At 40.1% G+C, this 15,902-nt stretch overlaps 1 protein-coding gene across 2 annotated transcripts in view; it reads right to left on the bottom strand.

Moving 5' to 3' along the window:
* EIF2B3 (eukaryotic translation initiation factor 2B subunit gamma) overlaps positions 1-15,902 on the bottom strand; it is a 96,999-nt gene that overhangs the window by 21,730 nt on the left and 59,367 nt on the right. Inside the window, exons 6-10 of one of the 2 annotated variants that reach the window (XM_066556033.1) lie at positions 13,148-13,258; positions 8,416-8,546; positions 7,554-7,747; positions 3,542-3,619; positions 2,678-2,826 (exon numbers count right to left, since the gene is read on the bottom strand). In XM_066556033.1, the coding sequence (XP_066412130.1) occupies positions 2,678-2,826; positions 3,542-3,619; positions 7,554-7,747; positions 8,416-8,546; positions 13,148-13,258 (663 nt within the window). The remainder of the gene's footprint in view (positions 1-2,677; positions 2,827-3,541; positions 3,620-7,553; positions 7,748-8,415; positions 8,547-13,147; positions 13,259-15,902) is intronic. The other variant, XM_066556034.1, reaches the window with a different exon arrangement.

Here is a 15,902-nt window from a genome sequence, read left to right as displayed (position 1 = left end):
TTAAATTTTGGTTTTGGTGAGTTTTGTTTATTTTGTTTTGCTTTTTCTATCTTGACATAATGAACTGAAGCTGCTGATCACTTTTGCAGCTAAGACAGGAAGAAAAAGAAATATTCAAGCCAGAGAAGCTAGAGGTCATAGAAGAGGCAAGGGAAATACTAAGGCAGTGCCATGTAGCTCTTGATAAATGAACTTAGAATGCAGAGCAATTTTTGCATTTGGTTGTTCTCACTATCCCAACTTTAAAAGATTTATCTGATCTTTCTTTCTTCTGAGTTATCTATACACCTTTGTCTTTTCCATAAGTGTCCTACTGCAGTCTTCTCAGCCTACTGCTTCAAGCTGTTGTTACTGCAAAGAACACTCCTGAGAATGGCCTTCAGTTACCACTCACATTTGACTTGGGCATTTTTATACAAGACCATTAGTCTGGTTGAGCTGCTCATGTCAGTATAAAAATGTATATTCTTTAAATGACACAGTTTTTATCCACTTCTCAATGCAATTTCAGAAGTTTCTAATATACAACACCTTAGTTGGTAAACTGCCTTACTTGTAGGAAATCTGCTGTGCAATATAAAAATGGATTAGATCTGTCAAGGCACTTTATTATGCTCATTTTGACCCGTATCAGCCAACACATACTGACTTTCCAAGTAAAGATGAAGACATTTTCTGAAGTCGTGATTAGATAAAGCCTGAGTTGTTTTAGAGACACTTGGGAGAAGAGGTGTTTATAAGGAGTTGTCCACTGTGGACAGTTTAGAGCAAAACCACATATAATTTATCCAGCTGTTCCAAATGGATCCATCAACACGAGTAAGAATGATTAGCATTTTAACAAAAATCCATCAGATTTAACCAAAGTAATGAAAGAGAGTCAAAATACATTGAAAAATACATAGAAATCCTTCACTGCAAGCAAGGCTTCTTTCAACAAAACTCAGCAGCTAGAGTACTTCTGTTTCTCACCACCTGTGTATGCATGACTTCATGCCCCTCTAATCTTAAGACTTATCATGATGCAATAAGAAATAATTTATCAGCTCAGTATCTGTGCAGATCTACATAATATTAATTAGAGTATGCTTTGCAATAAAGATCCAGGGTATATAGTCTTAATTCCATCTGGAGAGGAATAATTACAAATTTGACTCCAGTGCATCAGCGTGCAGTAACCATAGAGCAGCTAAAGGGGGTAAAACCCCTGGGACTGTGAGGTTTTTCACTCTTTGGTGGCTATATTGTTTTCACCAAGAGTGACTAGGGATCACATTGTTTTCTAGAATTCACAAAAATGTTACCCCAAAAGTCAGTTTATCTCACTTATAAATAATATATCACCAACTTTAAAATGCTTGTGGAATTTTGTGAAATGCTTAACATAACAGCTCTGGGATCGATTTAGGATTTAGAGCACTACTAAATGCCAATGCAGACAAACACAAGATGATTTGGGACTCTTCATAAAAAATAGTGCTATTTATACACTTAGCTGCCTCTGCTATTTAATGGTAGAGCTGCTGACCTCATATGCAAAACCAAACCATTATCATTGTGGCATCAATTCATTAATCAAAATGACAGAGGGTCTCATGATCAAATGAGAGAGGTTCCTCTACTTTTTATGACAGCAGTGCTTGTGATACAGCCATACTGGATCCATCTGTGATTGAACTGGAAACCAGCTATTTTCTATACTCAATGGAATTCTGATTTATGATGTGTTTGAAATTACTGTGGATTTCTATTAAAGACAAACACTTTGTGGTAAGGTACCATACTTACCTGTAATTTAGTTATGTAACAGTAGTATCCTCCATAGACCCCACATCCTTTGGGGTTTTATGTTTTTCAGATATGCAACTTTCAGAGCCAACTTGGCATTTTTTAAGAGTTTGGCCTTTTTCCTGAGGCCCTAAGCAAACCTCAAGCCATGAAGGAGCAGAGAATTTATACAGGTCTGCACAGACTCAATCAGCAGTTTCCTTTCCACTGACATCCACAGGAAGCCAGCATGTATGGAAAGATGGGGGCATGCAGACATCAACAATTACAGACAGGCCACTTTTCCCACATTTGGAAATGTACAGCTCAAGGCCAGCTATTTAGTCAGTGTCTTTAGTGCATGAGAAACCTCTACTAGTTGGCAGATTTTCTCTTTGAAAAGTTTATTAATTTATTCTATTACTCAGCATAGGCAATGGTAAAGTAAAGGCTGCAGGATGACAAAAAAGGGCCGAAGAAAATGACGTTTTAGGTGAAGCTGTAATGTTCAAATGTGAGATGAATATTTCTAGCTGGCAAGCATACCACTTTAAAATATGCTTTGTGCCTCAAATATTTTAGGGATACTCACTGATCCAGCCACTAAAATAACACTTGGAAGAATGACACACAAGCTCATACAGACTCATACATCCACTTAACTTACTTACACATTCTGAAGATGACAGGGTCTAACTGTAAAAAGAAGACATTTATGTTCCAAGACTCTTGTTAGTTCATTTCACTTGTGCACTTCTGGACTGCTTATAGAGCAGTCTTTGGAAACACACCCCCTAGTATCATCTCTTCTGGCTGAGGATTCTTTATAGGACAAAAATTACTGATTCATGATCTATCTAGAAAAAGAAACTGCAAATTTAGGGAAGTAAGGTACAAAAAGGTAACTTACCCTTCCTCAATTGTAACAGAATTCATGATGATACAGTTTGTTATCTTAACTTTGTCTTTTATGGTACACATGCTGCCGATGATGGAGTGTTTGATGGATGTCTTCTCTCCAATTTGTGTGGATGACCCAATGATACTGTCTGACCCAACCTAGGGAAGAAAAGAACAGAAATGAGCAAAAGTACATGGAGCTCTCTGATACATGTTCTCCATACACCTCTCCCAAAGCACATCTCAAGCACTCATCAATAAAATTTACTCTGCTCTACCCTGAGGGATCCTTGGCGGAGGAAAGACCTGAAAATTTAGGGCCCACCCCACAGGCAGACAGACAGTCTTCCCAGGCCTGTTAGCCTGGTAAAACTCCTAAAAAAATTCAGTGGATCTGGCTTTGTAGGCTTCATGCAGAAAGGTAAGCCCAGTAGGCACGTTCCTGCTGGTACTCACTGGTTTCACTCAGGTTTGCCCTGTGAAACCTCTTAAAGGGAGGCTTGAAGCTGGCATTCAACCAAAACACATTAGCAAGAAGCAAAGCTAAAATACTGATCCTTTCTGGGTTTGGTGTCCTTAGGGAGGCAAACTGCTCAACTACCAGGAACTGCCATTAGGAAACAAGAGGCTGCAGTGTCTGACTTGGGAGTAAGATAGACTTTTTACCAAACATTTTAAAAGAGAGAGACTGAAAGGCAGGAACCCATGGGTGAGCCTACAGAAGAGTCTGGGCTGCATCACCTACGTTCCGCCATTCCACTCTTCAGAACTTGGCTTCACTTCCAATAGTGGGACTGAATTTTAGCAAGCAGTTCTTGAAACAAAGGGGTTGCAGACTACTGAAAGAACAGAGATGGGAAACAGCAACACTTACCATGCCTCTATCAGTGATCTGTGCAGATCCATGAACCAACGACTCTTCCAGTCCCAGATTAAGCAATAATTTGGGAACCTACATGAAAAAACCCACATCACAAATTAACATGATACTGCTGTACCCACAAGTTACATAAACAGCTCAAAGATGGCTTTGGTTTCCATTGCACAAGTGTATTTGCCACAAACATTTTAAATTATGGGGAAGGTAGGTCACTGCATTTCAAATGTCCACCAGTTATGTGTGATTTATCATCTCCCACTTTTGTAAAGGAGACAGGTACACTACTACCACAGTGCACTACGTGTCTCCTTTCAACTCAGCTTCCCACCTGTGGAGAAGCAGTGGATCAGCAGCAGCAAGCAGGCTGCCTCCAGCTGAGCACAGTGACATCCTGTACGTCACCACAACGTCCAGCATCTGCCATTCCTAATGCAGCTCAGCTTGTTTTTACACTGTCCAGTAAAGCAAAGGAGGGAAGCAAGTAATAACAAATATAAATCAGTAAACTCGCATAAAAAGATGACTGTGTCCAGCCCACTCCATAAGATAGTACTCTGAGGCATGGGCAACAAAATTGTATTTCAGATGTTAAAGTAGAAAGAAACTAAAGATGATCAAGTGGCTATTCCAGATGATGGAAAGCTGCACAAGAAAAGGCTCTTGACAGGGAGAAGGCAGGTGTTAGACAAGCAGACAGAGCAGGAGTAGGTAATAAAGAGAGACACAGCCCATGAGGTAGCCAAGAACAAATCCATAGAGAGCAATTCTGAACTGGCTCCTGAAAGGAAGGGGAACTAGCATTGTAGGAGATGGGATATCACTCCATCATTCCTTCTTTTGTGGATGAAAGAGCAGCCTGAGGCATTCTGCATCTCCTGGCTGAAGCCAAGGTCACACAGCACAGAAGAAGTGATGACAGCAGGGATGAGGATGTCAGGGGAGGTGGGAGCATTGCAGCAATGCACAGACACAGTGCTACACAGTTACTGGCAGGGGTGATGCTATGTATGATGTCTCTTGGTAGGACAGAGAGACAGGGATGTATGAGGGCTAAGAGGTCTGCATCACAGCAAACTGTCTGGCTGAATGAGAGGCAGCATGTGCTGGGGCTGGTGTGGAGCTCTGCACGTGCTGCTTGGCCATCCAGGATGTGGGCACTCACTGTCCATCTGGGAGGTCATCTGGAGTCTCAGCACAGTGATGGTGAAACTGAGTTTGTCTCAAGGGAGGAAGCAGCATTCATTAAGTCTTCCTTTTCTCTACCCAAGCACCTACTTTTACAAAACTCTTAGAAAAGCTTATCTCCGAGATCTCTATTGCTCTGTTAAATTTGGCTGAATGTTGCCAGCAATTTCCAGAGTTGCTATTAAGGAACTGCTACACAGTACAATTGTGTAAAATTATTTCCTTAGAAAGCTGGGATAACAAGAGCTGATGGCTAAGGAATGAACCTCAAAAAGCAAATCCCCCAGATCTGAAGAAGATGGAATCAGATGAGCTCAGATTTCTGAGCTATCATTTCAATTTGCTTATTGCCCCAGTAGACATTTTCACACCTGTAGCTCTTTATATCTTGAAGTTGGCCCTTCCCACTAGACCTGGATTTTGTTTATTTTTTAAAAAGCAAGAGTAGATTAGATTCTTCAGTCCAAGGTGCAGGCACTGCAGAAAACCACCAGGTTACCAGAACACCACAAACTAGGCAAATCTGCCTGGATGATGCTGGCTGGGTGAAGAGATGTCCCAACATGTCACCTGACACAAAGATCCAGGACAGGAACACACACTAAAGCATACCTACAGCATAGGTTGGAAAGATTCCTACTATCCAGTGTTGATCTGCAGGAAGGGAAAAAAATGAAGAAAGGCTCTTGACCTCCCCAGTGGAAAGGTGGTGGGGTGAAATAAATAAAGGATTTTACTGGCCAGAGCAAAGGCCTTATTAGAATCAGTCAGTGGTAGTGCAGCCTGAGGGGTAACCCACAAAAGCTACAAGCTCAAGCATTTTGCTCTAAAAAGAAAGGTTAGACTGGGGGCAGGAGTCAGAGGGAGTGCCTGGGTCAAGGGAAGGTTTAAGATGTGTTTGGATTTAATTCATCTTACAAAGAAACTATTTCCTGCTATTGAAGATAACTCCCTCCTGAACCCACCTGCCCACACACAGGCTGCAGGCATCCAGAAACCCAGCTGGAAGTGAAATGATGTGAGCAGTGTTTCCTCACCAGAAGGGCAATGGGTTAGGATGCCATTCCTTCCCACAGCTACTGGACTGGACTGCTACTGCTATGTGGGTCCGTCCTTTGGGATCTCAAAGTTATAGGTCCTGACTTTGCAGCAAGGGGATCAGAATCTGGTCTGTGAAGGCCAAGATAAGAGCAAACTAAACACCCAAAATCTTCCTTAGAGACCAACAAAACAGGTAACCCTGTGCCCCCCCACCCCCCCAATCAAATTAAATGTGCATCTTTTATGAGGATTAGCAAGAGAAACAAAGTGTAATGGCACTGAAAAAAGGAACTGCTTTCTCACAACTCCTCATTAAGCTCCATTTTATGTTTTACCTCCACATAGTTTCCTTAGAAATTTTACCATCCTGAAAAAGTTCAAAATTCAAAGAAAATCCTTTCCAACGTTGAAGGCCCCAATGTGACTTCAAAACACTAATTCTTTGTACCACCCAGGAGCAAATATATTTCCTGAACTAACCAAAATGTAGAATATTTAGGTTAAAAAAAACCCCAACCAAAAACAAAAAACCAACACAAAAAATCCCACATGGAGTCTGACTGGCTTAACTCAATAACTTTTTACTGAAGTGGCTGCTGCCAAATGTACACGCACACTTCCCTTAGCAAGTGGTATTCTCCCTTAACCCTTTGGGCACACTTGCTCCTGCTATTTTTGGGGAAGTTTTCTCTGACGGCAGTGCTGCATCTCTTCCTCATCTCTCTAAGCACAAAGCAAATCACTTTATTTCTGTGTTCCTCTACAAACATCAAGGAGAAAGAGCTCCAGTGTGTAAACTCCTGCTGTCATTCCTCAATTCTGATTTGCATGAATGAATCCATTAATATTGTCAAAAAGAAAGCAACTCAGTCTGAGAGCAAATGCAAGGCAGTGACCACTTCCAGAATTCCCAATACAACTTTATCACCTTTCCAGCTCCACTTCCAGAAATATTGAGTCTTTCCTTACTGGTCTTTCAAAACTAGAGGAAACTGTCCATTCATGACAGCAATGAAGTTCATCACTAGCAGAGCAAAGTATAGAGAACTTGTACATTGCATCAGCCAGTGTAATAAAAAACCCCCCACAACCCTGCCTCACAAAGATATTAAGAGCTTTTAATCACCAGCTTGTTAGGTAGTACAGGATTTCCCTAATTCTCATCTGTTATTTTTTCCTTTTATGAATTCTCAGTAGTGTGAAAGTGAAAGCTGCAACAGATGCTGCCTCAGATCAAGAGTTCACCTCTGTGTGTACCTGGAGTCCCACAGCAGGAAAACCTGTTCATAAAAGAATCCTTTTATAATGGAAATCATTAGGCAAATTAAATGAAAGGGTAGTTTACATCGCTCTTCAAATTGTTAATAATCTTTGCTATTATCACAAACAAACATCTGCTAGGAAGAGTCCAGTCAGAACTGACCTTGCTTTTAGGACATGGAGGACATTGATTAAATGAGCTATCAAAGTTACTTCCATTCTTATTTTCCACACTCTGTGGCTCTTTGGCTGCAGGTCTTGCCGCTCCCAAAAACCCACAAGAGTGTGTAGGGTGAGGGTTTTCTCAGCTAAATCAAATCTAGAGTAAATCAGTGACAGAACTGTTTCCTGGCCTCACATCCTATCCAGCCAGCAGCAGGGTGATGTGTGCCTGGATAACGTGGCTCTGGTTCAATTCCTACATACTCCTCAGCTGTGTCACAGGGAGTCACTCCTGCAGGGTGAAATGTCCTGTAAGCTACTGCTGGATTCCCAGGTGGAACCTCTGTATTTTCCTCACCTGTCTGTTGGCTTCAATGTACAGCCCAAGAGTATTCACTCGGTAGCACAGCCCCTCCTTCATGATATGGACGTAGCAGCGCACTTTCCCTTCGTGGAGAGTTTCATTCATATCTCCTCTGTGATCATTCCAACAAGAGTTATCTGGAGCAGGTTTCAGCAAGCTATTATCTTCCTTTATGAAACTATAAATGTCTAGAGAACACACACATGCATGAAGTTAGACAGGATTTAATGAAATACCTTCTGAAGAGGAATACTATTAAAATACTGTTGGTGAAGGGAAATCTTCACCTCACCTCATCTCCATGGCTAGATACTCAGCAATCATTAACAGATTTTATCACATGTAGTGAGTAAGTGCTTATTTTTATTCTGCAGGTGTGAATTAAGGAATCAGGACAGATACAATGTTTTGCCCAAGGTCACACAAGGAGACAGCAGAAATACTAGAAATAAAATCCAGAATCTGAGGCCCTGTCGAGTTCCCAGTACAGGGTGGTTAAGGCTTAGTCTGTTGTCCTACCCAATTTTAGGAACTCCCTCCTAAAATTACATTTTCAACAATGAAAACTTTTTTCCAGAAAAAAAAAAAAAACCAAACAAACTAGAGCTCCTAGCTGATTTGCTAATGGCTTACACCAAAATTAGGGAGGACAAAAAATGTATATAGTCCACAATACTATTTGAAAAAAAATTCTACTAGAATATTTGCTAGGGAAAAAAAGATTCCTCTGCTGAGGAAAAAAAGCTGAATCTCTAAAATAGTGTTTCAGGCTAGTTCTGTACTCTACTCCATAGCTCAGCTGTAGCATACGGGCTTTAAAACTTCCATAAACCCAAATCTTTGGTATTGTACTGACCTAGGGATGCTTGCTCTTTTTTCTTTTGGTCCTCTTCTTTGTTGTCTAGTCCTTGCTGCAATGATGCAGGAGAAGAAAACTGTTTCCTAACCAGATGAGGAATCAGTTCACTCCGGAGAGATGTGATTGTCCTGGGGAAAGAGACACATGAGGTCTGTGAAGGCTAAAAATTATGTCTTCATTTTCTTTGTGTAACATTATCAGACATTTTGCAAACTTCATGAGGATGAATCAAAATGGCAAGACATTAAGACAATTTCCACTAGTCACCTGCTTCCTTAATGCATTAAAATATAAAGAAATACTCAAAAAAGCTTCATTTTCAGAACTATGTCCCCTATATTTTAACAGATGTGACTATAATTTATTATGTCCTTATTCTACAATTCATACTTGTGTGGAGATGGAATGCAGATGGAATGCAGAAAGTACCAACATTGTAATGACAAAAACTGAAGTCACTTTATATGGCTCAAAAGATGGCATCACCTGACTGGAAAAGAGAGAAAAAAGCACCCACAGAGGGAAAACCTAAGCAGCTCCTCTTCTGTGTGATAAAAATATGGAAATACTCAAGGATATGTGAAATATCAGATCACTAAAGTAAAATTTTTATGATACATTAATGATATTCCTGTTCAAATGACAGATCCAGAACATGGATTTTAAAGACTCAATCCTTTAACAAGAGAAATTAAGACATTTCAGTTTAGGTCCCAAGACCTTCATGTTCTTTAGATGTTGCAATATAAAAGGTGTAAGTGAACAGAAAGCTTCCAGAGGCTTCAGCTGACAATACACCCATCTTTCCCTTGTCCAGAATTCAACTTTTATTGTATCCATTCTGATACCCCAATGCTAGGAGGTGGGGAAATCAGGAGTTTTATCCCAAATCAACTATGCCTTAAAAAAGGGTCTCAATCACTAGTGTATCTCTACTCTTATATTGATTTATACATTGCAATGAATCAACAAAAAACTCTCCCAAAAGACAAATATCAATGTAGAAAGTCTACTGTACTATGGGATTATAACTCTGCAAATTTAATTTTGACTATGAGAAGAAAATTTTATTTTTCAATAAAGTATTTGGGAAAAAAAACCAAATCAACAGTTTTTACAGTTGGAGTGCAGTCTTAAAATAGCTTTATTGTTGTTGTTTCATTATTTTAACAATCTCCATTTAGTTACTGAATTGTGGATTATTTAAAGTAGTACTTGGGAAAATCATGCGGAAAATGAACTCAAACTTGGCATGTGTAAGAGGAAGTGCTAAACTTCAGAGGAAGGGTTGGAGAACTAACACAGTGAATTTGGCTAGAGGAACTCAACAAATAACAACCCACAAAGAAAGAGGAGTTGTTTAGAATGGAGGACAGCAAAACTAGGAACTAACTAACAGATTAAATTACGAAAGCCAAGTACTAGAATGAGTACAGTGAAAATTATTTTGGTTGGCAAAATCTCTAGCAAAGGGGGATCTTACACAGTTCAAACTTTAAGACCAGCTCAAAGCCCACCCAGGCCCCTGTTCAGGTCAATGATAGTGAAGCAGACCTAAGGACCAAAACAGTCTTTCCTGTCCCTAGCTTTGAAGGGAAGATTCAGATGTGATTGCCAGTTCAGCCCTATGAACAAATACAGAATGTTTCTTTTTCTTGACAAACTTTTTCTTCAGCCTTCAGTGCAGGTTGTGTCACATCCTCTCTCCTGCAGCCCACCTCTGAAATTTTGCTTTCATGTTTTATTACAGTCAAGGAAAAGCTCTAGTCTTTAGTCTCTCCTCCTGCTCGAAAATAAGATTATAATCACCTTCGGATAGCTGTATTTCAGGAACTAACGAAGTGAAACACTTCGTTCCCTAATCACCGAATTTCTGCCTGCTAACCGCTCACAGGCGCGCTCAGCCGCGGCCGCGCCGCCCCGCGCTCCCACACACGTGGGGCTGTGCAGATGGGCAGTTTACTAGCTCCCAGTGTTTGCCTGCAGCTGTGCCATTCAGCAATGATTTCCTGCTTGGGTTTTATACTGCATCCAAAACCGACAATCCTCTGTTTCCCTCAGAGGCTGGCTATGGCATTTATAAGATATATTACCTATAAAATACCCAAGTATTTGGCAGTCTTAAATAGTCTGATGCAGAGGACAACACAACACGGTAGGAAATGAAAGCAGTGGAAAGGGGAAAAGACAAAGTTTTGCAGTTTTGCCTGGTTTCTGATGGTTTAATCTTTCTTGGCCAAACTCCTGAAGCTTTCCTGCAATTCTCTGAAGTGCTAGCCACATTCCTTTGCCAAAGGTGGAGCAAATCTCTGGGTCATCCATAAGATGTGGTTCAGAAACATCCTTCTTACTGGAAAAGGAAAACCAGGAAGGTTCGCCTCTGCTTGCTGTTGAAGCAATTTATATGCAACATTAAAGGAATTTGCCTTTGGAAAGTAGTAAAAATATACAGTAAGGCCCTCTGTGAGAAAGATTTGGGAATTTTTTGCAACAGATCTTGCAAACTAAGATATACAAAATGATAGCATGAGACTATTATCTGACTCTCAACAGCGGGAGAAACCAAACATCTTGCTGGAACTAGGAAAGGAATTGAAATCAAAGGAAATGCAGAGGGACTGAAGACCCTTCATCAAAAAAGAAAAAAATTAGCAGGAGTTTGGAAGAACCAACTGGCCTGTAACCTAGTGACAGAAGAAGACAAACCAAAAAGGTTTCTGGTCTAGTGTATTTAAAATTCTTACAACCAAATCCCAAACTTCACATGCCTATATTAATAAGAAAGAAACATAAGGCTGTATAAGCTGAAGAAAGCATCTTTTTTATTCTCTTCAGGTTTTAAAACTTGGAGCCCCCTGGTTTCTAAAGCTCGTTGTTTTCGTTAGCACCAAGAAGTGAAAATGAAATATGCACTGAGATCCACAGAAGGAAAAATCTGCTACAACCAGGAGAAAGAAAGTAAAAGGGTGAGTGGAAGGAGAGGAGGGCACACAAATTTTTGGCAGAAATCCAATTCTAAGCCAATGTGGAGTAAGCATGCTCTTGACACCTCAGAGCAAACTCCAGAGGGTAGAGAGCATAAACATGAACCTGCCTTTGAGAAATATTTGCCAAAATAAATGTGTTTTCGTAAAATCTAGCCCAAGTGACAGGCCCTTTTTCATGACTTTTCATTCCCTAAACTTTGATTTTTGAAGCTCTATCTGTCTGTTTCCACCTCAACAGAAAGTAGCAGGTTTTTAATGAAACCACCAAAGATGGAGAGGGCTGTTAGATGTCTTCTTGTAAATGAAGAGAGTGGGACACACTAATCCCTGAAGCACCTTATGTGGCTCCAGTATCCTGAGAACAAGAGTTGGCAGCAATTTTGAAAGAGGCTGATACTGATCATATTTTAAGCATGCAAAAAGAAGTATCATCCCTGCCATTCATGCAGCAAGTCACAACTACAGGGGATGTTGGCAAGAGACGGGGCATAAATGGGGGAAATGAAGACAACTGGGCAGTTGAAATCCATGGTGCAAGTGCAAGAGAAAAAGTGGGAATTCAAGTGAAGATGAAATAGTTAAATATCAAAAGAACCTCCTGGGAAATTCAATATTCAATGTACCTAAGAGATTAGAGCACACATCAGTTACTTGCAGTTAGCTATGTGGATTGCAGACTCAGACTCACACAATATAAACTTAGAATATTCCAGATTAATTTTCTTTAAAACCTAAAACATTAAGGGACAAAAATGGCTACTTGGTCAGACAACTGTTATTTTACCAGCAAGACATAATTACACCTTTAGAATCCCTTTATTCCTGGTCCCTGTGCACTCTCTGTATTCCCAGTGTTTCTGGGATTTTTACATTTCACTAAAGGCACAGATAAGGTTCCTGCTAAATGAAAAGTTATACTTGTGAAAGAACATTGGGTGAAAACACCCCACCTAGGTCAATAAGCTTAGTATTTAAACACAGCTATGCAGAGTGTTTCAGAGACTTTTAACCATAAATAAACTTAAAACAATCTACAACGTGGCAGAATTAAGTTTGTATCTATGTATGTTATATTATATTACATTACATTACGACCCACAGAGGGCCAACTTTTACTTGTTGCTGAAAAGCAATTGCCTCTGGGATGAAGCTTATTGAAACTTCAGCAAGAAATGAAGAACAATGTAGCCAACTGAAACACAAGAAGAGTTTTGGGGGAAAAAACTCATACTGTCCCCTTAAAAAAAGACAAAAAAAAAAGACAAAAAATGATTTCACAATTATGCTTTAATGGGCTGTGATTTCTGTTCTTAGATATATGTATTGCTGGAGACTGTCATAAGACATGGAAAATAATGGTTCTGACCAATGATGATAAGGAAAGGAATCTCATAAAATATTTTACAATAATACAAGAGTCTATTTGAATCTAAGTTTGGGTGACCTTGCACAAGTCTAGGTAACTGTAAGTGCTGTTTGGCTTGATCCACAGCAAGAATAGGAGCATCCACAGCAGGAATAGGAGCATCTACAGCTTCTGCTTCCTGCAGCTAATTCTCACCAGCTTCAGACACCCTGAACACAACTGTCAGTTCCATTTACCGGCTGTCATTCATTTTCATTTTCCATGTTTAATGTTAAACACCATAAAATAGTATTAATGAGTATTAGCATTCTAATATCCTCCCTGTTTTATTAATCTGTGATGAAGCATGAAATCTACTGTTGCTGTCAGCACCCACCTGTGAAATCTGCTGTTACCCTCCATGGGTAGCTGCAGGGGGCTTCTCTTGCTATCACTGTCAGCACAATCAGCTACATCTACAGGTGCAGATAATGTCTGTGATTCCCCACTACAAACAAGCAGATCATTAGCCCTTTCATATCCATTTGTATCCTCTTTTTTTTTTTTTTTTAGCAGGCGAATGAATGTTAGCTCTTGTACAGCTATGCAAGTGTACACTGGGTTGGGTTCTGATCTTAGCTCCATGGCCTTCAACAGAGATTCTTCAGATCACATCAAAAGAACATGAGGCTGTATTTCAGACTGGTGCTCATAATTAATGTTAGAAATGTATACATAAATACAACTAAACAAATCCTAAGGCAACTTACAGTTTTGGCCAGAAAGGAGTTGCATGTTTATACAGAACAATAAAGATGTAAGAAAAAGGGAGGGAAAGAAAAAAAAAGGAGGGTGTTTGGAAGAAAAAGAAAAGTTAATTCTGAACCCTGTAGGTACATAGTTCATGGTTCTCATCGTTTAAAGGATAAAGCCAAATAACATTTAAAAATTCCATGTAAGCTGGGAGCTCTCTTGTTGAATCTACACGTTATTTTCTCCTGATCCTTTGATGGAGATTAAAAATTTCCATGTGAATACAAAGAAAGAAACAACAGTTACTCTGAGATTTTTTCCCTAAGCATTTAATGCTCCAAACTAGAGCAGGCAGCCACCATTCCCATCTCCTCCCCCATCCTTCAAGAAAAAAAAGTCAACTCACTTTGAAGAAAAGACAAAACAGACAAAACAGGGTCAGGGCAAGGGGGATTAGGGAAATGATATTTATATCATGGACCAAATTAAAATGTCAATGCAAGAGGCAGGCAAACAGCCCATGCCACATATATACACCAGGCATGTTTCCTCAAGGAAACAGGAAAGAGATTTGAAAAGAGTTAATGCAGTCCTGAGTTAATACCACCTGCCTCAGACTCAACACCACTTAAAAGACAGTGTTTGGGTCCATTTCCCACAATGCCGTTTTAACAAGCACAATGGAAAAAGGAATTACAGGACTTTTCCCCTTCTTCTCACTGATTCATTACTAAAAATGCTGGAATTTCTGAGACATGCTAAGAATGTGGAGAAAGCAGAGAAGGACTACATTAAAAAGGAAAAAAAATCAAGTGATAAATCTCTAGGGTGTGCCACATCTCTGCAGAAGGCTAATTCTGCCCTTACATCTTGCAATAATCCTTTTGCCTTTGTTTGGTGTAACCAAGACCAATTATAATAAAGGAAGACTCCAAATTAACCAGGCAAGCCAATAAATTACCAGGCAATTAATTGTGCATAATTCAATAACCTACAGCACTTGTCACAGCATTAAACATCTGTTATATCTTGCTATGTTCTATTTCTCCTGTTCTACTCTCAAAATCTGGACCACAAAAAGAGCAAATACATTTCTCACACTCTGCCATAATTTCATATTAATTGTCAGTGTCTCTTATTTTTGAAGTTAAAAGCCTAGGGAGAAGACAAGGAAACTTCGAGAAATGTTCTACTAAAAGGTAATTCCACATGACTGCATTTGTGCTTCATTTGTCTTTCCATACTATTTTCTAACTAAAACCATCAAGCCTGACAGCAACATACTCCCAAAGCTCACAAGAACGTGCATGACTCATTCAAAAGCCATTACACAGCAAGCCAGTAAAACTGCACAGCTTTGCAGGCTCAGGTTTATGAATGACTTCCCAAAACTGCAGAATCACCACCAAAACCCCACATTCTGGATGATGGAGGGAAAGCAGAAGACACGCAAGTGACAGTCACAGGCACCATAACATGGCGAGAAACCAGATCAAAGTATGAAAGGGATGGTATGGATGCAAACCACATAAAAGCTGTTCTCAAGTTCCACCAAGTCTGGATGCAGTTAAAGGAGCAGGGATCTAACTTCCACTTCTGCCAAAAAGCCCTTTGGGAAACGAGGCAGCTTTCTGAAAAATTGACCACAGAAATTAAAACTCCTCAATTACATACTCAAATCCTTTGAAAGCGTGTGCACACTCAGCTCAGGTCATCTTAGTAACCTTAACTCTGCCCACTTGCCAAACAGCCAGCAACACCCCACAGCTCCCAACTAACACAGCTTTTGCACAGGAATGCCAGCAAGTTTAGACATTTTTAGAACTTCTCTCTGACCAAAAGCCTCTGAGGCCGTCGGAGGCCACCCAGGGTGTTTGGCAGGTTGTACACACTGCTGAGGAATGGATCTCATTCATTCCCAGACAGCATCCCATTCTTCTGAAACAAGCGCACCTGCAACAAATGGGACTCCTTGCCAGAACTCATCTTTCCCGTTTCTCTCCCACCTCCGCCTTTGCAGCCATCTGTGTCTGACTTACCAACTTTTTTCTAAGGGCCTTTGAAATTAGGCTCCTTCTCTGAAAAAGAAACAGGCATTCTGACAATTTGCCTAAACAAACACACACATATACGATGCATTTGATAAGGCTGACATGTATCCATAAACCGGTGAGTTATGTAAACTTTAGGTGCATAATTATGTATTTAAACACTTCAGACTTGTATAAAACATGTAAGTGTCAGAAAATCCAGACACGGCTCTAGCTTCACATGGGCAATCTCTTCCACCCCACTTCACTGGTATTGCATCACAGGCACTGGAGATGCCCACATGACTTTGCTCTTTCTCCATGCAGATACTGTGTTTGGTGGTCTGCAATGAAACAGATGTATCCTCA

Source organism: Molothrus aeneus, chromosome 9 (assembly GCF_037042795.1).
Source record: "Molothrus aeneus isolate 106 chromosome 9, BPBGC_Maene_1.0, whole genome shotgun sequence".
In the NCBI taxonomy this organism is placed as follows: Eukaryota; Metazoa; Chordata; class Aves; order Passeriformes; family Icteridae; genus Molothrus; species Molothrus aeneus.
The sequence above is the reverse complement of the archived record's forward strand: the minus strand, read 5'-3'. Positions and strand labels throughout refer to the sequence as shown.